The sequence below is a fragment of the Glycine max genome, chromosome 19 (assembly GCF_000004515.6).
Source record: "Glycine max cultivar Williams 82 chromosome 19, Glycine_max_v4.0, whole genome shotgun sequence".
In the NCBI taxonomy this organism is placed as follows: Eukaryota; Viridiplantae; Streptophyta; class Magnoliopsida; order Fabales; family Fabaceae; genus Glycine; species Glycine max.
Genome location: NC_038255.2, coordinates 35941114 through 35964290, shown reverse-complemented (window position 1 = coordinate 35964290; position 23177 = coordinate 35941114). Strand labels below are relative to the sequence as shown.

Sequence of the window (23177 nt, the reverse complement as noted above, 5' to 3'; positions counted from 1 at the left end):
ATAGTTTAATTTTCTAAGTGGGGCTGATTTAAAGAATATGACAATTATCTGTATAACTATAGCAATGGTATTTTCACACCTGGGCTTTAAGGCAATTTCTGATAGTGCTGAGATCACTGATGGCTTTAATAAATACCTATTACAAATGAAACAACTAGTAACTATTTTTTTTTCTAAAAATGTCACTCAAAGAAAATGGTGCTATCAGAAGTAAAATCAATGAAAAAAAGGCACTTCTGCACAAAGCTTTCAAGCAGAAAATTGTATTCCAATATCAATAATCATTTTGAGAGTTTAGCAGTTGTTTCACCCAACAGATAATAAAGATTGATAATTAGCAATCTTGACATGTGATTAGGTGTCTGGGAGGATAACTTACGGTGGCCATGAGCTAAATGAAAATGGTGTTATCAGACAGTGCATGTATCCACGCTCGTCACACGTACCGCTAATGATAAGTCCTCCGATTCGTTGGCGCCACTAACGAAACCAACGAGTTATCATCAACGACGGGTGTGATGAAAGTTGATACCTCCAGCATCTGTTGCGGTAACTCCACAACCATACTCCAATTAGCCACAATCTATTTAAAAAAAACCATACTCAACAAGTGGCGCTATCAGTTCTCAACCAAAGTTGTGCCTGCGCTTCTACTAATTGGAGGTGGTGGCATGCTTTCAAATTCAAAGGGAAGAAGAAGAAGCAGAGAAGTTTCCATGGCACATTCAGTTTGTGGAAAAAATGTACGACTTTTTCCAAAACTATTACTATATTTTCGAATTTTGTCTCCCAAGTCCAAAGTCTTGAAAACCTTGTTTATATACACTTCTTCACGAGTACTTGTAAAATATTAGATGAGATAACTTCTATAAAAAGTTAAGTGCCTAAGTTAATTTTAGTTTATAAGAGAAACTCATTTCATTTTACTTTCTTATTTTGTTCTTCTATAAAAAAATAGTTTATTCAGAACAGAACATAAATTTCTTAGATACTATTAGAAGGTGCAGGGTTCCTTAAGTTTACATGACTTGAGTGGTGCTGAATGCTGATGTGTGGGTGCTTTGTTCTCTTAAAGCCGTATGAATTCACAGTGGGAGCTCCACCGGGAAAGGAAAGGAAGCTTCAATTTGTTGACAACCCAAATGGTTTATTCTCTGCTCAAGCAACACCAAAACCTCCAGCTACTGTGTATACAATACCGGAAGGAATGCATGGTTCAAATTAGGGGTGTGAAAAAATCAGTTTCTAAAAAAAATTAAAACCAAGCATAATCAGTTTTTAATCTAAATATAAGAATAAACTCATTTTAGGAATTCAACTGGTTGTCAAACTGCATTTTTTAATTTAAAAAAAACTGATTTTCATAATGATTTTTTAATTAATAATGAAAATGACATTTTCAACTCCAAATCAATGGTTTTCAACAAAGAAATAAGAGAGAGTAGTGATCAACAGAGACATAAGAGCATACCAATCTAGGTCTGTGTGCTGAAAGTGATGTACACAAATTGCCTGTGCTCTTTTTGTAGTATGGGCAGCAATAATTTCCCCCAGCTTACCAACGTGTATTCTGCATATTAAGGTTTCTAACGATTTTTATCCTTACATAATAAATATCCTTTTTTAACCAATAATATAAATAATGACAATGTTATTTATTACAACTAGCTAATTATAATGACTAGCTAATTATAATGACACATGACACACCAAATAATATAATCTAATCCTATTCGTTCCTAATTCCATGCATTTACTTATCACTGTTAATGAACGAAATACAAAGGAATTTACCTCAAGCTCTAATAAGAATGAAATGAAAGGTTTCATGGATTAAAAGAGAAGTTTCCCATGAAAACAAATAAGAAAGGAAGCACAGTGGAAACAATGGGAAAGAAGAGACTACTTAGGTGTTCATCCACAGAAACAACATGGCCTAAGCTATGTTGGGATTCACATTCCAGTTGATGGACAAGCTATCATGTAATGCCACAAAATCAGTCACACAGTTACACTCACATGATGAGAGTTTTTCACTTGAAATTGTGGTGCTAATGGGCGGCTACAATAGTAAAATTTTAATAAATACTCAGCATATTTCTTAATGGCAGGTCCCTTAATTATTAAGTCAAGTTCAAATTTTATGGTTGGTATTTATTCTAAGCCTAGCTTTAAATAAACTTGTTGCTGTCATAATTAATTTAGTTTTACAAGTGAAAGGATTGATTTAAGCTCTTTTTACAAATGAAGCGAAGAAGACATCAAACCATCTGATTTGAATATTAGTTTGGGTAGTATTATATGCAGAATAATTGTCCCTCTCTACACCTAGCAGCTTATATATATAATCCATGCACAGTGTTTCAAATGGCCCTACAAAAAATGTTGTTGAAGTAGTAACAATAAATATAACTGATTTCATATAATTTTACACTAATTAAGCTTAATTATTATTATAATAATATATACAATTAGTTTTACACAATTTTATATTAACTAATTTAAAAATATACATGTATATATCTCATAAATGTCTAGGGCAGGGGGACTAGACCCTTGCCCATTCCCTCTCCATCCATCCCTGAGCATGGCAGTAACCGCTCAATGGGCAACTACATTAGCCTAATGAACTCAATCGAGAAGTTTGGAAAATTTGCCAAAATGTTGCTACCTTAATTGACAATGGGGCCGATCTCTGATACTTATCTGTCTTTATTCTTGCATTTGTCAAAAATCAGTTTGCTGTCGGTTTCGAATATAACATGAGACATGTCCAAATCAGCCAACCATTGTACCCCTAGAGACAATGCAACTGATGTAGGAGTCCTCCAACAAATTTTATTTGTGTCATGCTTCCTTTGTAAATTCACTCACTCAAACAAAATTGGCAAAACTTCATGAGCAGACATATCAATAACTTACTGAATATGGAGGAATATATTGATTACGATTTAGGAATACCACATAATTTGGTTTGTAAGGTTCAAGTTTTTATGTGTATATTTGGTGTTAGGAATAAACATAATTTGGTTTGTTAGGTTCAAGCTTTTATGAAGTATTTCAAATACATGAATTGCATTGCAGCCTAGTGGTCCTTAAGGAGCATTTTAAATTACATTCGATCTATAAAATGAGCCAGCCTTGTTGCTCATGTCATATTTGGTTGCGCCTACCTTAGCTCATCTTTGGATCACTCTTTGTAAAAATAGCAGAGTAGTTTCAAATCTAGAATGATAATTAACTGTATAAAATTGATAGATAATTAGCTTAAATTATTGCAATATAATACCTTTCTCAACTTTATCATACATAATTGTCTGATGTGATTGACAGATGATCCTAAATAAGTTTGTGGAGAAATATGGAGAAGGCTTACCCAATACTCTCTTTCTTAAGACTCCAAATGTCACTGAGTGGAAATTGAAATTGGAAAAGCGTGGTGGTAAAATATGGTTTCGAGAGGGTTGGGAAGAATTTGCAGAGTTCTACTCTCTATAGCTCATGGCCATCTTTTGATTTTCATACATGAAAGAAGTTCCCATTTTCGGGTACACATTTTATTTGAGTGCCTTAGAGATAAACTACCTTCTAAAAAACAGAAGGCTAGACATCCACCAAAAATCAAGGAAATGAACCTCCAAATCAAGAAAATTTGGAAAATCACATACTATTCATCAATCTCACCCAGTACGTTCCTTCCGGATGATCCAGGTCCTACTCATACATTAATTCTATTATAAGCTTATGATCGAAAGCCATATAATCAATTATATGCCTAAGACATAATTGATTATATGTCTTTCATTTTAGAAAAAAAAAAATGTTTCTAAAGACATATACTCGATTATGCAGGTCTTAGATATAATTGATTATATGCCTTTCACTTTTTAAGGACAGTTTTCATATTTAAAAAAAAATCCAAAAATCATTATAATTTAGTTGGCGTAAAATGGGAATATAATCAGTCAACTATATATAACATGTATAGACCCTATCGGCAAACCAAAAAGAAAGCTCACCCTCACTAATCCTTGCTCCAAATGAATGAAAAGCATATTATTAGCTCTGCAAACAAAGGTAAAAACCCGAAGAGCAAAAACTTCTGGAGAAGCATTAATTGTATCACGCCTACCCATGTATGTATGTAATGCATAGCCATTCTGTTAGGCACAACAAGATGACACATGGCATCACAAGTTCACGACAATTCTACATCATCTTGCAGAAAGAATCTAAGTCTAAGACTCTAAGGTGATTAGTGATTACACCAAGTGAAGCTATAATGGCTGTCTACACAGCTTTTGTGGCAAGTCTAAGACTCTAAGGTGATCAGTGATTACACCATGTGAAGCTATAATGGCTGTCTACACAGCTTTTGTGGCAGAATATTAGCATGAATTAAAGAATCACCACGTAACCGTTTTAATTTCTGCATCCCAATGCCAACAACCGCAATCCCCTCCCAGTTTTCTATTTATTTAAACATATCTCACAATTGCATGTACAAAAACAAATGTTCAAATGCTTCTAATACCCGAGCATGTTATAGTCCTGTAGTCTATAATCATATAGGGGATCAGCCCCATCTAAATCCCAAACCCCTGCATGGTTAAAAAATAATTGATTTAATTTAGTTTCCCATTATATTATAATATTTTTTATTTTAACTCTCCTATTCATAAACAAAAAACATCCTTAATTATTCCAAAGTTTAGCAACAATAAATAAAACTTGATAAAAAAAAAATTTCTTCAAATATCAAATTCAGTATAGTATTATAATACATTATTTATTATAAGTGTTATTATTCATAATCTAAATATAATAAGATTAATTAACAGAAAAGTATTATTTAATTTAAATTTCGAATGTTTAAATAAGACATTTCATAGGTTGAGTCGAAGCAATAGGAGTAAAGGTGTAGTTATGCATGATAGTGTAATTTTGGATAGTAATATAGTGCATATTGAATTCATTGCTGATTCTGTTTCTGAGCCAGTTGTTATTGCTTTTGATTATGAAAAGATTAGTGTTGATATAATGGCTGATAACAATCGAACTCTCAAGGAATTGGCTACACCAAATATTGTGTATCAACTTTGGTGTATTCAATATCCTAAGACTGAGGTTAAATATGAGCTAAAGTCCGGACTAATCCATTTCTTGTCAAATTTTCATGTTCTTGCAGGTGAAGATCCACACAAGCATCTTAAGGAGTTTCATGTAATGCGTTCCACCATGCGACCACATGACATTCATGAAGATTATGTGAAGCTAAAAGCATTCCCATTCTCTATGGATGGTGTGGCTAAGGATTGGTTGTACCTTCAACTAGATACCATCAACACTTTGACCGATATGAAAAGAAGATTTTTAGAGAAATTCTTCCCTGCATCCAAAACAACATCCATCTAGAAAGAAATTTGTGGTATAAGGCATCAACCTGGAGAGGCATTATATGAGTACTGGGAGAGATTCAACAAGTTGTGTGCTACTTGTCCTCACCATCAAATCTATGAGCAATTGTTGATTCATTGTTTTTATGAATTGCTGGTGTTAATAGACAAAAGTAAGATCGATGCAGCTAGTGCAGACGCTTTAATGGGAAAAACTCCTATTGTTGTTAGAAAATTGATTTCCAACATGGCGGTAAATTACTAGTAATTTGGTACTAGAGTTGTTGTGCCATCCAGGACTGCTGCAAATGAAGTTTCTATTTCTATGGTTGCTGATAATTAGAGGCTAGAGAATAAACTTACAAAATTGACATCCCTTGTAAGACAGCTAGCCATTGGTTAACAACAGAATGTGATGACAGCCAATCAACCAAGGTTGTGTGGTGTCTGTTGTGCACCTGATCATCCAACAGATGCATCTTCCACACTCTAAGAAACAAAACAAGTTGTTGATGTTTCTACCATGCAATCTAGATAACCATTCAGATTTCAACAACAATAATACAATCCTTACTGCAACACCTACAATCTTGGTTAGATAGATCATCCGAACTTGAGGTATGGTCTTGGTCCACAACAACAGTAGTCATTCAGACAACAATAGTTTCATCCTTCCACCATCAAATATCAAGCTCTTCCTTTCAGACAACAACAATAGTGATTCCAATAGTCTACACCTACACCTGCACAACCTGTGCAAAATAATAGTTTCGGACCTTCCTTGGAGGAGCTGATGAAGAAAATGGTCACCAGTAACATTTAGTTTCAACAGAATGTGAGTGCCACTATCCAGTCATCCAAGACCTACAAACCTAGATTGGATAATTAGCTACAACTGTCAATCAATTACAACAACAAGTTTTTGGCAATATTCATGCATAACCAATTATCAATCCAACGGGGAATGCGAGTACTATTACCTTAAGGAGTGAGTGGCAGAGAGTTTCCAAAGCCAACAAATGTTGGTACCAAAATTGATGATAGTGCCAAAACAAATTTTGCACCAAAACAAACTCTTCTACCTTTTCCTTCTAGATCCATTTCTACAAAGAAAATGGAGTTTGGTTTTGATCTTCTTGAGACTTTCAGGAGGGTGGAAGTCAATATTCCCTTCTTGGATGCCATCAAGCAAATTCCAAAACATGCAAAGTTCTTGAAGGATTTGTGCACCCATAAGAAGAAGCTTAAGGGAAATGAGCAAGTGAAATTAGGCAAAAATATTTTTGCACTTATATAGAGCAAAAGTGTTATTGCCATTCCACCATCCACCTTGCCACAGAAGTGCAAAGATCCTGACACTTTTATTGTCCCTTGCACCATTGGAGATTGTACTTTCACAGATGCCATGCTTGACCTTGGAGCCTCAATTAATGTCATGCCCACATCAATTTACAGATCATTACATCTTGGTGATTTCAAACCCACTAGTGTTGTCATCCATCTAGCCAATCGGAGTGCTGCAATTCCACTTGGAGTTATTGAAGATGTGCTTGTGCGAGTTAAGGATCTGAATTTTCCAACAGATTTTTTCATTTTGGATATAGAGAATAAGTCTTCTAGCCATGGGCCCACATTGATCCTAGGGAGACCATTCTTGATGACAGTTAGGACCAAAATTGATGTGCATGCAGGAACTCTTTCCATGGAGTTTGGTGATGATGTTGTGCATTTCAACATTTTTTAGGCCATGAGACATCCTATAGAAGAGCATTGATGATTCAGTTGATAGTGTAGATATTTGTACAAATTTATTTTCTTATTTTTTTGAATTTTATGACTTTGATCTTGGTTATTTTGATTGTGCCTATAATGATTCTAATGATTCTGCTAATGTGTGTAGTATTTGTGCAAAGATTTCTTCTGCAATTCATTCTAATTGTGATGCAGGTGCAAGTCCTGATCCTATTATTTCTCTTCCACCAACCGACAACCTTCCCTTGCCTTCCACCATTCAGCCACCTTCCTTGGAGCTGAAACCACTACATGAGCACCTTAAGTATGCCTATTTAGATGATGCTTAAAAGCTCTCAGTCATCATATTCAGTAGCCTTTCACTTTAGCATGAGGATAAGTTGTTGCACGTTTTGAGAGGCCACAAAAAGGCCATTGGGTGGACACTTGTTGACCTTTCTAGAATAAATCCTTCCATATGCATGCATCGAATACTCTTGGAGGATGATTCCAGGCCTGTAAGGCAGCCACAGAGGAGGCTGAATCCTACCATTCTTGATGTGGTGAAAAAGGAGGTGATGAAGCTATTAGATGCACAAATCATTTATCCCATTTCAGATAGCACTTGGGTTTCACTTGTCCAAGTAGTCCCTAAGAAGTTGGGCATCACTGTTGTAAGGAACTAGGATAATGAGTTGATCCTGACTAGAGTGGCCAATAGTTGGCGAGTTTGCATTGATTATAGGAGACTGAACCAGACAACTCGCAAGGACCACTTCCCTTTCTCATTCATTGATTAGGTTCTGGAGAGATTGACATGCAAATCACATTATTGCTTTCTTGATAGTTTTTCAGGTTACATGCAGAATCATATTGCACCAGAGGACTAGCACTAGACCACATTCACTTGTCTATTTGGCACATTTTCCTACACTAGGATGCCCTTTAGCCTATGCAATGCTCCTGACATCTTCCAAAGGTGCATGGTGAATATATTTTCTGATTTATTAGAGAGTTGCACAAAGGTGTTTATGGATGATTTCACTGTTTATGGTTCCTCCTTTGATGCATGTTTGGATAGCCTCTCTAGAGTTCTTGACCGATGCACTGAGACTAACCTTGTTCTTAACTTTGAAAAATGTCATTTTATGGTCCATGAAGGTATAGTCTTAGGGCGTTTGGTCTCTAGTAGAGGTATTGAGGTCGATAAGGCCAAGATCGATGTTATTACTTCTTTTCCTTATCTTGCTTTTGTACGGGACATACGTTCTTTTCTTGGACATGTAGGTTTTTATAGGAGATTCATCTAGGATTTCAGCAAGATTTCCCTCCCATTGTCCAAGCTTCTTCAGAAGGATGTAGATTTTGTGCTTGACCAGCCTTGCAAAGAGGCATTTGAGGAGGAGGCTTACCACCTTTCCCATCATGCAGCCTTCGGATTGGGAGCTTCCCTTTTAGCTCATGTGCAATGCCTCCAACAATGCACTTAGGGCTATTTTGTCCCGAAGAGTTGATAGACTATCACATGTCATTGCTTATGCCTCACGCACCTTGGATGTAGCCTAAGTTAAATACACTACCACCAAAAAGAAGCTTTTAGCTATTGTTTTTGCATCAGATAAATTTAGATCTTATTTGCTTTGCTCCCATATTACTGTCTTTACTGACCATGCAACCTAGAGGTACCTGTTGAAGAAGCCCAATGCTAAACCTAGATTGATCAGGTGGATGCTTCTTCTTCAGGAGTTTGATATTGAGATCAAAGACAGGAGTGATGCAGAAAACTAGTTGTTGATCATTTGAGTAGGATTGAGGGATCTATTGATTCCCTTCCTATTAAGGATAACTTCCCTAATGAGCATTTGATGCAGTTGCATTCATCAAATGTCACACCTTGGTTTGTTGATATTGTGAATTTCATTGTTGCATCTGTTGTCCCACCACATGCATCTAGTTCTCAAATAGATAAACTTAAGAGTAATGCCAAATATTATGTGTGGGATGGTCCTTGCTTGTGGATGTTTGGTAGTGACTAGGTGATGCACAGGTGCGTCCTCGATCGTGAGATTCAGTTTATTCTTCAGTTTTTTCATGGCACGCCTATTAGCGGTCATTTTGGTCATCAACATACCGTTAGGTGGATCTTAGACTATGGGTTCTATTAGCCCACCATTTTTAGAGATGTTCATCATTTTTCCACCACCTGTGAGCAATGTCAAAGAGTGGGAAAGACCATTACACAAAAGCATGAGATGCCCCAACAACCCATTATTTTTTGTGAGATTTTTATGTTTGGGGTACTGATTTTATGGGTCCATTTTGTATTTCTCATGGTTTTTCATATATCTTACTTGTTGTTGATTATGTTTCTAGGTGGGTTGAAGCTAAGGCCACCAAAACTAATGATTTTAAAGTTGTTGCGGATTTTGTGACATCTAACAATTTTTGCAGGTTTAGTGTGCCTAGAGCCATTATTAGTGACCAAGGGAGCCACTTCTATAACAGCTCATTGGCATCCTAGCTCTAGAAGTATGGGGTTGTGCATAGAGTTGCTATAGCTTATCATCCCTAAACTAATGGGCAAGCAAAGGTTTTTAATAGAGAGATCAAGCAAGTGTTGCATAAGGTAGTGGAGCCCAACAAGAAAGATTGGAGCAAGCTACTTGAGGATCCTCTATGGGATTACATGATCGCTTACCGAACACCTTTAGGGATGTCTTCCTATAGGGTGTTTTTTGGAAAGGCATGTCACCTTACAGTGGAGATTGAACACCGTGCTTATTGGGTGGTGAAGGGTTGTAACATGAAATTTGATGAAGTGGGCATGGAAAGGAAGCTTCAATTGCAAGAACTTGAGGAGATCCGCTTAGAAGCATAAGAGAACTCCAAGATTTACAAGGAGAAAGTGAAGAGATTTCATGACTCCAGAATTCTTAGGAAGGAGTTCCATATTGGCCAAAAAGTGTTCTTGTTTAACGCTCGCCTCAAGCTTATTTCCTGTAAACTTCGATCTAGATGGGATGAACCTTTTGTTATTACTAATGGTGCAGTTGAAATTAAAAATGAAGTTATCGGCAAAGTCTTCCAAGTGAACAGTCACCAACTCAAGCTTATTCATGAGAGCCCCCAAGTGAAGGAGGAATTGGTGGTGAACCTCTCTTTAGTCTTGCCAATTTTATGTGATGATGTGCCTTGAATGACAGGAGTTTCCTTCCCTTTTCTTTTATTGTGGTCTCTTTGTTTGCATTTCTTACATGCTCACAATGAGGACAATGTGCATTTCAAGTGTTAAGGTAGGGTTTAGGGAAAAAAAATAATTTTCTATTTTTCTATTTTCTGCTTTTTGTTTTTACTGTTTTTGTTATTATTTCTATTTTTGTATATTGTTTTAATTTTTGTGTCTGTATCTATTTTCTGCTTCTGTTTAGCTATATTTTGTTCTATTTTCTGTATCTGTATGTTGTTCTGCTTTTTTTTTGTATTTTTTTTGGTTTTACTATTTTTAGATATAGAAAAAAATAATAAGGATTTTTGCAGTTGCTGTTTTTTAATGTTTTTGTTGAATTTATACATTTTTTTCATGTTTTTCATAGGATTTCTAATTTGTATAAAGTGTGCGAGATGTACCATTTTTAGTTGAGAGATTTCATGCATTTGACTGAGCATTTGTAATTTAGTATTTTTATATTATTCTTAGCTTATTTGACCTCTCTTTGACTCTTATTTTCTCACCTTAACTTAGTTTTGATCTTAGGCAAATGATTGAGCTTAATTGATAATTGTTGTTTATTTTTGGATTTTGTACTTACTTGATCTATCTGCCTTGTGCAGGGTCTATAGATACTAAAAAGATCCAAATGGATCATGCGAGTAGTACGTGGAAAGCTAAGAAAAGGATTTTCAATTTTGTCAAAAATAAGCTTGGGCCAATTTGGCCATTTCGAGGGTTAAATTGAGCTTGGAAGTCAGAATATATGTACTTGAGTAATTGGGCTGCGAGTTTGGACTTTGTTTTGTGTAATTAATTTAATTACGTAGATTAGATTAGCCTAATCTAGGCTCATCCCTTCCTTTTGAGTAGTCACTATATATATATTAGTGGAAGTTAGTTAGTTAGTTACTTCATTTTATACAAAAGCATATTTAGTTACTTATTGTGTAAGCTTTATGATTAAACTCTTTTTTCTCTTTTTCTCTTAATTGTTCTTCATTCTTCTTTCTCTTTTCACTTTTGTTCTTCCTTGTTCTTGCAAAAATTTCATTGCTCTTTCCCTAGTGATGATCATGGCTCTTCATGAATCACACCACCGTGGAAGAGAAGATCCTCATGGAGCTAACAACAGTGCTTACTTCCACTCACAGCAACGACCAATAAGACTGGACAAAAGAGGTAATGGACTTCGAAGAAGTAGAGTAACTTGTTTACTTAAAAACAACATTAGTCAAAGTGTTGTGTGATAATAAATTTTATGTTCATTAATAAAATAATTTAAAAAGTTTCAAAATCTTGTTATGTATCTTTTTCTAGTGCAAACCAAAGATTGCACAATATAAAGAGTATTATAGTAAAATTTACATTATTTTGTCCAATACATAAACACATCAAACAAGATACAACACTGAATTACTTATAATGTATATTGACTACCAAAATTATCATGTGACTCAGTTACTTGTTCAATGATGTTTTATCTGTCTTATTTTTTTAACAAATCAAGCACATCCTTAATAATTACTTAAATGAGTCGAGTCATGTTCCAATAGGCGGAGGAAGAAGTTTTTCTTTCTTTTTTTAGACAAGTTATACTTTTTACGTAGATAATACTTTGAGTAGATATTATTAGTTTTTTTTTATAGGAGATCATCTTGCTAGAGTCAAACTCTTCCTCCATATTTAACACAGCTGTGCTACGTACCCCAGCACAGGCTAGGAGCAGATCTAGAAATCTTAAAGAATGGGGCAAAAATTATTTTTCTTCCATTGCAATATATACAAAGAAAAGTTTCAATACCAAACAAAAAAAATTTAAAAGACATTATGAAACTCATAGTAATTTGCATGTAAATTTTAGTATTCAATGTTGGAAAAACTAGAAGTCAGAAGTACAAAACAGAAACATATAACACAGATTGGAGGTTTGTTGTGCCGTGAAAAATCACTGCCTTGAAAGCAAAATTCGGCTAGACCTTGATGCAATCTAGTTTGCCGACTGCTCCCCAAGGTTAACACAACGAGCCTATGAACACGTGCACTCGTGGCCTTAGGCTATGGAAATCACAGAACAATTGCCCATAATTTTAGAAGTAGATAATAAGAAAAGAATTGAAAATTATTTTCTGTCTGTGTAAGCCTCTGCAAGACTATGACCGTCCTCTTTTTAATAGCAAAACAATGAAAAACGTCTTTTTCTTTTCCTGTCCACAAATCATAATTATTAGCTACACATTTAACAAATTGACCGTTAGAGAATTGCTAATAAAGTGGAGGTTATGCTATTTGATTTATAGCTAATCAAGAGCATTAAAAAAAGGAAATATTCATTAAAAGAATAACAATCAAAACTGTTTAAAATCAGTTAGGAAATTTGGGAATAAATTGTGGCTTCAGTTTGCCATTGTCCAACAATCCCCCACCAATGGTAAAGCTGGAGTTAAAAAAAAAAGAGCAATTTCTGGGCAAAAGAGAGAGTAACGTTTAAGTATCAATATCATAAGGATTGAATTGATACATAGTGAAGTAAGGCAACAATTGTGTCTAGGTAGTGAATTACTCTTGAACTACCAAGTTTTCAAATGAGACCCTTACAACACATGTATTTCTCTAATATTTGTGATTTCCGCGATATTATAAACCAGCGCTTTTAATGGCCATGCGCACACCTTGGATACTAATGAGAGCTCTAGAAAGAAAGTCTAATTCTTTCATAGAAGGCGGCCCACCTTCACTCTCACGAAGTTGAATCCATCAAGTGCGTCTCAAAAGCACCACCAAAGAGGCTATGGATTCATTAAGAGCAAAAAATTCTCATCTTTCAAAATAACAAGCAGTGAGTCCATCAAGTCCAATTCATATGGACCACCTAATAATTAAGGCTATGCACTCATTAAGAACTGAAAGTTCAACCTATCCACAATGTATTACCACATGTCATGGAGATGAGAAATGTAATACAATAGAGTAATCATATGGTTTCGTTTGACCATTGATGGTATCCACCATACTTTCCTCAACACAAAGGCTTAAGCCTCATCCCCCTCGACGATTCAAGTACAACTTTCTTTGTTAGACCTTTAGTGAACGGATCTGCCAAGTTGTTCTCTGATCTAACAAACTGTAATGAGATCACACCATTTTTTAACAATTCTCTGACTGAACTGTGTCTAATGCGTATGTGTCTCCTTTTTCCATTATAAACACTGTTCTTAGCAATTCCAATAGCTGCTTCAGAGTCACAATAAAGAGAAACTGGTATAGACCGTTTCCCCCACAATGGCACATCTGCCAATAAGTTTCTCAACCATTCAGCTTCTTGACCTGCTAAATCAAGAGCAATAAATTCTGATTCCATAGTTGAACGTGCTATACAAGTTTGCTTGGAAGACTTCCAGGATATGGCACCTCCACCTAAAGTAAAAACATATCCACTAGTGGAACTTACTTCATCATTATCAGTAACCCAATTTGCATCACAAAATCCTTCTAACACAGCAGGAAATTTATAAAAATGCAAACACCAATCCATAGTACCTTTAAGATACCTGAGTAAGCGACGAAGTGCAGTCCAATGTTCATTACCTGGATTGTGAGTATATCTGCTTAGTCTACTCACAACATATGCTATGTTAGGTCTAGTACAATTCATGAGAAACATAACACTCCCTATGATTTTAGCATATTCAGTTTGTGAAACACTAGAACCATTGTTTTTCTTAAGATGTATGCTAGGATCATAGGGAGTTCTCACAGGTAATTCATCATAACAGTTAAATTTTTTAAGTATCTTTTCAATATAATGTGACTGACACAAGGAAAAACCATTATCACTTTTTCTCATTTTAACTCCAAGAATCACATCAGCTTCTCCTAGATCTTTCATATCAAAATGAGAAGATAAGAATAATTTGGTCTTTTCCACTACAGTCACATTAGTACCGAAAATTAACATGTCATCAACATATAAACATATTATCACACATTATTGTCCAAACAATTTAGAGTAAACACAAGTGTCAGATGAATTCACAATATAACCATCATTTACCAAAGTTTGGTCAAATTTTTCATACCATAGTTTGGGAGCCTATTTAAGGCCATATAATGATTTTCTCAACTTACACACTTTGTTCTCTTGACTTTGAATCACATAGCCCTCAGGTTGTTCCACATAAATTTCCTCTCTCAAGTCACCATTAAGAAAAGCTGTCTTTACATCCATTTGATGCACTATAAGTCCATGAATAGCAGCTAAAGCAACAAGAGAACGAATTGTGGAAATTTTAGTAACAGGAGAATATGTATCAAAATAGTCAATTTCTTTCTTTTGTGTGTAACCAACAACTACTAATCTAGCCTTAAATTTATCAATGGTTCCATCAGTTCTTAATTTCTTTCTAAAAATCCATTTGCATCTAATTGGTTTACTTCCCTTAGGTAAGTCAACTAAATCCCAAGTATGATTATACATGATAGAATCTAATTCACTATTAATTGCCTCTTTCCAAAAATTGGCATCAATGGAAGTTACAGCCTCATTATAAGTTTTAGGATCTTCCTCAATGAGAAAAGTAGATACAAAAACATCATTTATTTTATCGACATCATTGTTTTCAACCACGAAGGCAGTAACAAAATCTGGTCCAAAACTACTTTCTATTCTCTTCCTTTTACTTCTTCTAGGTTCATTTGTTACAGAGGAAGAAGTATGCAAATGTAAAGGCACTGAAGTAGTATTACAAGAAGAAATCAATTCATTAACATGTTTTGTTAAAGGAAATTCTTGTTCAAAAAATTCTGCATTTCTAGATTCACAAATAGAATTATCATTCAAACACAAGAACCTATAAGCAGCACTATATTGAGCATATCCAATAAACACACAATCAAAAGTTTTGGTACCTACATTAGTCCTCTTGAAATCTGGTAGAGCTACCTTAGCAAGACATCCCCATACTTTAAAAAAAAATTAAATTTGGCGCAAATCCTTTCCATAATTCATAGGGAGTTTTATCTAGTCGTTTATGGGGAACTCTATTTAGTATATAACAGGCCGACAAGATGGCTTCCCCCCACATTTAGGTAGACATACCAGAACTTAATAACATAGCGTTCATCATTTCTAGTTATTACTACTTTGTCAGCTTCAAAAACCAATTTTAATCCAGCTCTATTTAGACAACTACCAGAAATTAGGTTCCTACGCAGAGAGGGAACATACAAAACATCACTCAAAGATAATGTTTTTCCAGAAGTAAGTTTAAGGAGAATCTTTCCTTTACCAAGCACTCCAGCTGTAGCTGAATTTCCCATGAAAACACATTCTCCGTCATCAGCATCCTCAATCTGGTGAAAAAGCTCTTTGTTGGCGCATAAGTGTTTAGAAGCACCGGTATCTAGAATCCAGTCCACCTTGTTGTTGACCATGTTTGCCTCCACTACCACAGCAGCTATCACTTCTTCATTTTCTGCTAGATGTGCTTGAGGAGCATGTGGTGCAGCAGGTTTCGAGTTGTTAGATTGTTGTCCCTTCCTCAGTTTGCACTCATAAGCTTTATGACCTGTTTTGCCACAAACATAGCACTCACCCTTTCTTTTCTGAATCTTGTTATCACCTTTGTTGATATTAGTGTGTGTTTTCTTTTGTCCTTTTTTCTGAAATCATTTTTCTTTTCCTTTTGACCTGTATTGATCAGCAAACTCAACAACATTAGCATTAACTGAATTTACAGAATGTAAAACATGCTTATCTTTAAGTCAGTTGGCCTCCTCTGTCTTCATATGATTTATTAATTCTTGAAGTGACAAGTCCCTCTTCTTGTGTTTCAGTTGGTTGCGGTAGTCACTCCACGAAGGTGGAAATTTTTCTAGAAGCACATTAGCCTGCAATATCTCACACATCTTCATTCCTTCATTTAGTATATCACCAACTAGATTCTCATACTCATGAATCTGCTCCATGATTGGTTTGTCATCCATCATTTGGAAACGCAGCCAATTTCCTACCACATATTTCTTTCTTCCAGCATCGTCATCGTCGTAACGTTTCAGCAAAGTGTCCCATATTGTTTTCGCAGACTTTTGATTAATGAAAAGATCAAACAGATTATCTGCCATATGAGTTAGCAGATGACCTCTAGCAGTTTTGTTGTCCTTTTCATATTTCTTCTTTGCTTCTTCGTCAGTTTTCTTGGTTTCTGCAGGAAGCGGTGTGACGTCAGGGGTGGCAGGAGTTTCAGGAGTAGATGATTCAGAAGCGTTGACATCAGCGGGAGGATCTTCAAATAGCACATAATCAACCTCTAAGGCTTCAAACAAAATCAACAGTTTTTGAGACCATCTCCTATAATTTGAGCCGTTTAGAGGTTCTATTTTCGACATATCCGGAATGATTTTTGATAGACTTCCAGCCATTTCTGTTTAGTACTTGATGCAAGAAAAAAATAAAAGTTTTTTTGCTTTCAAATTGTTGGAAAAACTAGAAGTCAGAAGTACAAAACAGAAACATATAACACAGATTGAAGGTTTGTTGTGCCGTGAAAAATCACTGCCTTGAAAGCAAAATTTGGCTAGACCTTGATGCAATCTAGTTTGCCGACTGCTCCCCAAGGTTAACACAACGAGCCTATGAACACGTGCACTCGTGGCCTTAGGCTATGGAAATCACAGAACAATTGCCCAAAATTTTAGAAGTAGATAATAAGAAAAGAATTGAAAATTATTTTCTGCCTGTGCAAGCCTCTGCAAGACTATGACCGTCCTCTTTTTAATAGCAAAACAATGAAAAACGTCTTTTTCTTTTCCTGTCCACAAATCATAATTATTAGCTACACATTTAACAAATTGACCGTTAGAGAATTGCTAATAAAGTGGAGGTTATGCTATTTGATTTATAGCTAATCAAGAGCATTAAAAAAAGGAAATATTCATTAAAAGAATAACAATCAAAACTGTTTAAAATCAGTTAGGAAATTTGAGAATAAATTGTGGCTTCAGTTTGCCATTGTCCAACATTCAACACGTGGTAGTACGCAGTGTGTAGCGGATCTACTCTTTTTTTTGACATTATGATCCCTTATTTTATTAACGTTATATATTTATTTTAAAATTTTATATTTGTCTTCTAATTTTTATATGTTTGAAGTTTCTTATGTATTTTTATGTGAGTGTAAACAAATATACTATTTTATTTTAATAAAATCATAAACTTTTATCTTAAAATTTATATTTTTACATCTTATTTTTATGTATTTAAACTCAATATCTTATTTTTATGTTAGATTTTTTTAAAAATAAATTATCTCCACCGACTCTCTGAATCCTAGATCCCCCGGTGGTAGTCCATAGTGGTGGATGCACTCATGACATTATGGTGGTAATTGCTCCCACGAGTAATTTTTTTTTACTCATATGTTTTTAATAAAAAGAATTTGCCCCACGAAAAAATCAATGTTGCTCCAAAAGATAGTTTTTTTAGTGAAAGCAAAAAAAAATATGAGACAAGAGAGAAAATGCATTGATGTATGTAGAAGGTAGTTGTAATTTATAGAAATTTAGGTATTTTAGAATTTTTTGTCATTAAATTATGTATTTTGTAAAAGTTTATAATAATTTTGAGTAGGAGTTTTGTGACGAGAGAGAAATTTTTCATGCTTAAAAACTATGATTCTGGATAATCATGAATCCTCGGTATGAATGAATCTAGGGTTAATTAAATTTTTAGTCCTTTAATTTTCAATTTTTTTATATTTTAACTTTTAGTTCCTCAAAATTATTTATACAACTTTTAGTCCTTTGTTAATTTTTTGTTAGCAATTTTAGTTCTTATGCCTATTTTTAGTCCCATGTTTATTTTATATTTGAGACTACTTTTGAGTAATAAAAATAAATGAAGGACTAAAAATGAACAAAAATTTTTAAAGGGACTAAAAATGATGACATAAAATTAATGAAGGACTAAAAATTGCCAAAAATATTTTAAGGGACAACAAATTATAATTTGAAAAGGTTGTGGGCTAAAAGTTTAATTAACTCATTAATCTACCTATTTTTTTATCCTCAAGAATCGAAGAGAAGGTTATGCATGCACCCTAATTAACCAACTAAGTTAGACTTCCTGAGTGAATGAAATCTATTTAGTAATAAAATCTATTTAGTTGGTTATACGTATTCTTGAAAATATCTATATAAAATTCTTGGAAATTAAAGAGTTATGTGGTATTTTTACTATTTCTTTTAATTATTTATCACATTAAATAATTGGAAAATGTTAATAAGCACCCTTAGAACATTGGTTAAAGAACTAAAAAGATAAATATTTTTATTAAGATGCATAAAATAAAATTGTGTGGCTCATTTTTTTATGTTCTTGTATAATTTTCACAATAAATATTTTTTTTCTTTTAGTTCTTTAATTAATATCTAAAAACACTCGTTAACAAGTCTCTAAATAATTCAGTAAAAAGTACCGTGATAAAAAAATAACTTGAAAAGACTAAATTCTCACCTTCTTTATGAAGAAATTAATCTAAACTTTTTTTTGAAAAACATATTTTTCAAAAATATTATTTTTTAAAATAAGCACTACCTATGATGCTATCGATAAGAAACAAATTATATTTTCTTTTGTTCTAATTGTAAGAAATAATTATTACTTCTAATCTAATTATAAGAAACAATGATTATTTTCCAAACTTGAGGTTAAACTTTTTTATATCTTTAATTTATTTTTAACTCTATTAACAAAACACCCACTCTTTATATTATAAATATTAACATTAAATATTAAATATGAAAATAACTTCCAACATTTAAACTTTAAACTTAAAGAATATCTTTAAAATAAAATTCAAATTTATAATACAAGTAATTGAAAACAACTAATTGCCCTATATATTTTTTATATACAAGAATGAAAAGCAAAATTTTCAATCTAAAATTCTTAAGAAATTATCAACTTCTCCCCTTCCCATGTAAATCTAGTATCCCATAAATCTATACCTTGAAGAAACCGTGACGGATGATCCAATTGCATTTACGATTTAGAATAATAATAATAATAATACACAAATTAATTTTTGTTTTAAATATTTTATTACTATTTTTATTTTTTATCATCTATTATATCATTTATCTTATCATTTTTTTTCTCTAACATTGGATAACATGTCTATAAAACATTTTTTAAATGATTTATAGTATACACCAGTGACGTCCATCAAAGGCTTTTCCTTAGTCAAAACTCAAAAGTCTTCTCGTACAAACAACTCCCCTAAACTCGCCAGCTCTTTGGTTTCGCAACAACACATGTGGCTCCAAATCTACCGCAGGTTAAACTGCCTACCCTCAATCCACGTGTCGCCTCATCTGCCCGTCCCTCAAACCTACCTCACTCTCCCCCATTTCATCCAACTCACCATATCACAAAAACACATTATTTAAATCCTCTAACTTCACACCAATATTCCCTCAAATCACAACCCCCAATTCTTCCCCCTCCACCCACCCAGCATATCTCTCTATTCCTATTTATTAGCACCCCTCACATTACCTTGTGTCACCAACTACTTTGACTCCTTTACCATACCATTACAATAATTATCAAACCTAACCAGTAAAAATGGTGACCGTGGAGGAAATCCGCAACGCTCAGCGTTCCCATGGACCCGCCACCATCTTGGCCTTCGGCACCGCCACGCCGTCCAACTGCGTCTCCCAAGCCGATTACCCTGACTACTACTTCCGCATTACCAACAGCGAACACATGACTGATCTCAAAGAAAAGTTCAAGCGCATGTGTATGTAGTAACAACACTTACTAACCACCTTACTCCATAGACTCAATTTCTGTTTATTTGTGTCACGGGTCTCACTCGGTTTATACCTAATTTTTTTTAAGAAAATCGTGACCGAAATTTTTGTGAAAGTATATTTATTAGTTTTGTGAAATTATTTACAGTACACCAAACTGACCAGAGTTCTCCGGAAACTTTAGTTCTTTGTTACTTATGTGCAGTAAAAATATTAACGGCATAGATTTTCTTCTGTAAGCACAGTAATAAAGGTTCTTAGCTTTTTCAAGAGAATAATATATATTTACACGTTTTGTCTTTTGAATCAATTATAACATATTAGTCTAAAAAAATTATTTACAATTAAAATATAGGCTCAGATCTAATTTTGATTTATCTATTTTTTAAAATCTATAATTTTAATTTTTTATTTTAAAATAGAGATATTTAGTCTTCATATTTTTTAACTTTTCAAATTTTATTCATATTTTATATATATATATATATATATATATATATATATATATATATATATATATATATATAAAAGTTTGAGATTTTGGTTTTTTTGCCAAACTGAAAAGGTTGTATGTTAAGATATTAAGGTTGATTATGATGTGATTTAAACAAATAATATCATATTACCTCTTAAATTTGAATGTTAATTTCTCACCCTTAATGTTTTGAATTTGTTAAAAGGATCAAAATAATGAATTTTATAAAATTGAAGGACTAATTATCTTTATTTTAGAATATGAGACTAAAATTATGGATTTTGAAAAATAAAAAATTAAATATTTTTATTTTTAAATAAAATGACTGAAATTACAAATTTTAAAAGAATAGATTCATCTTTGGATCATTTTATTTTGTATAATAAAAGAAAGATAAAAAATAATCATATTAAATATTAAATAAAAAATTGCCTAATCATTTATCAAAGGCCAATCATTCGTGGAAGAGAAGGTTTCTTTGGAACATTTATTTATTTGTATTTCAGTGTACCAGGTTTCTTTCTTTAATTTCAAAATATTTAATATAAATATATTAAAATTAATTAGATTTAAACCTTAAATATATTATCATTTACTAAGGATGTGTTATGTGATAATTGACCTCTCTTATACCATAGTTCACCGGAAACTTTAGTTCTTTGTTAACTATATGTAGTAAAATTAATTTCATAATTTTTTTTAATTATTGTAATTGAAGTTTTTGGCTTTTGGATAAGATTCTAAGATATTTTTATAAATTTCAGTCTTTTAATTTCATAATTTTGTAAGAATTTGTCACTAAATTTTGCCTGGAATTTGTATCAGGTAACTCCTATTAATATTTAGAAGTGGAAATTTATAAAAATAAAAATAAAATAATGTTGCAGGTGAAAAGTCCATGATAAAGAAGCGATACATGCACCTGACGGAGGAGTTTCTGAAAGAGAACCCGAACATGTGCGAGTACATGGCGCCATCGCTGGACGTGAGACAAGACGTAGTGGTGATGGAGGTGCCGAAGCTGGGAAAACAAGCCGCAACGAAAGCGATTAAGGAGTGGGGTCAACCAAAGTCAAAGATCACACACCTTGTGTTCTGCACCACTTCAGGCGTGGACATGCCCGGAGCAGATTACCAGCTCACGAAGCTTCTCGGCCTGAGGCCCTCCGTGAAGCGCCTCATGATGTATCAGCAGGGCTGCTTCGCCGGCGGCACCGTACTCCGCCTCGCGAAGGACCTCGCCGAGAACAACAAGGGTGCGAGGGTGCTCGTTGTCTGCTCCGAGATAACCGCCGTGACGTTCCGCGGCCCCTCGGACACGCACCTCGACTCGCTCGTGGGACAGGCACTGTTCGGAGATGGCGCCGCAGCGTTGATCATCGGATCAGACCCCGACCCAGCAGTGGAGCGGCCGATATTCGAGATGATATCGGCCGCCCAGACAATCCTGCCCGACTCTGACGGTGCTATAGATGGGCACCTTCGGGAGGTGGGACTCACGTTCCACCTCTTGAAAGATGTGCCCGGGATCATCTCGAAGAACATTGAGAAGAGTCTTGTTGAAGCTTTTGAGCCCATCGGGATCAGCGACTGGAACTCTATCTTCTGGATCGCACATCCCGGTGGTCCCGCGATCCTCGATCAAGTCGAGGAGAAGCTCCGGCTCAAGCCGGAGAAACTCCAGTCCACCCGGCATGTGCTGAGTGAGTACGGAAACATGTCAAGCGCGTGTGTTTTGTTCATTCTGGATGAAATGAGGAAGAAGTCTAAGGAGGAAGGGAAGAGTACCACTGGAGAAGGGTTAGAGTGGGGGGTGCTATTCGGATTCGGGCCGGGTCTAACCGTTGAGACCGTTGTTCTTCACAGTGTTCCCTTGGAGGGATAAATCATGCTGATGCGGTGACTAGTGATTTAAGAGTGATCAATAAGGAACCCTCGGAAATACCAGGGAAAGTTTGTTATTATTACTAGTTTCACTTGTGGATTTATCGTAGCATAATGTTGTACAAGAATAATTTAATATGAACAAGATCGTGTGTTTGTTATTGATTTTTTCAAAGTTATATAGTCCGTACTTATTCGGCATTGCATTTCGTTTTCGCACTTGAACGTGTAATTTTAAAGAACCATTAATTGCCCTTCTTACTGTAGGTTTAGGTTCGTGGCAAAAATAACAAATGGGATTTTTTTTACAAATTATTTACCTAAATGGGTATGTTTTAAAATTATTTACTCCATGGGTCTGTAAAGCGTCTCCCCAAAGGACGCGTTCACCGTAAAGGCGACACGTTGCAGCACTTGGGACGCGCCCTGCGTACAGGCACGACGGGTGCGTCAGGTCGTGTTGGAGACTCAGGCGCGACGGGTCGCGCTGGGGACCCAGGCGCGACGGGTCGCGCTGGGGACCCAAGCGCGACCCAGTTGGGTCACACTTTATTTAATATTTTTTATATTTTGTATATTGTTTTTATTTAATATATTTTTATATTATTTTATTTAATTTTTTTATATTTTATTTAATAGTTTCTATATTAAATAAATTCTTAACATT

General features: G+C 34.6%; 1 protein-coding gene across 1 annotated transcript; it reads left to right on the top strand.

The window, feature by feature from the left end:
- The first annotated feature begins 19790 nt into the window (after positions 1-19790).
- Positions 19791-22729, top strand: CHS13 (chalcone synthase 13). Its single transcript, NM_001371383.1, has 2 exons — positions 19791-20138; positions 21514-22729. The coding sequence occupies exons 1-2, from the start codon at positions 19961-19963 to the stop codon at positions 22509-22511; spliced, it is 1176 nt and encodes a 391-aa protein (NP_001358312.1). The 5' UTR covers positions 19791-19960; the 3' UTR covers positions 22512-22729.
- The last annotated feature ends 448 nt before the right edge of the window (positions 22730-23177 follow it).

Coding starts and splice junctions, on each gene's coding strand:
- CHS13 (NM_001371383.1), top strand. CDS start 19,961: ATGGTGACCGTGGAGGAAATCCGCAACGCTCAGCGTTCCCATGGACCC. Junction 20,139..21,513: donor AGAAAAGTTCAAGCGCATGT/GTATGTAGTAAC, acceptor ATAATGTTGCAG/GTGAAAAGTCCATGATAAAG.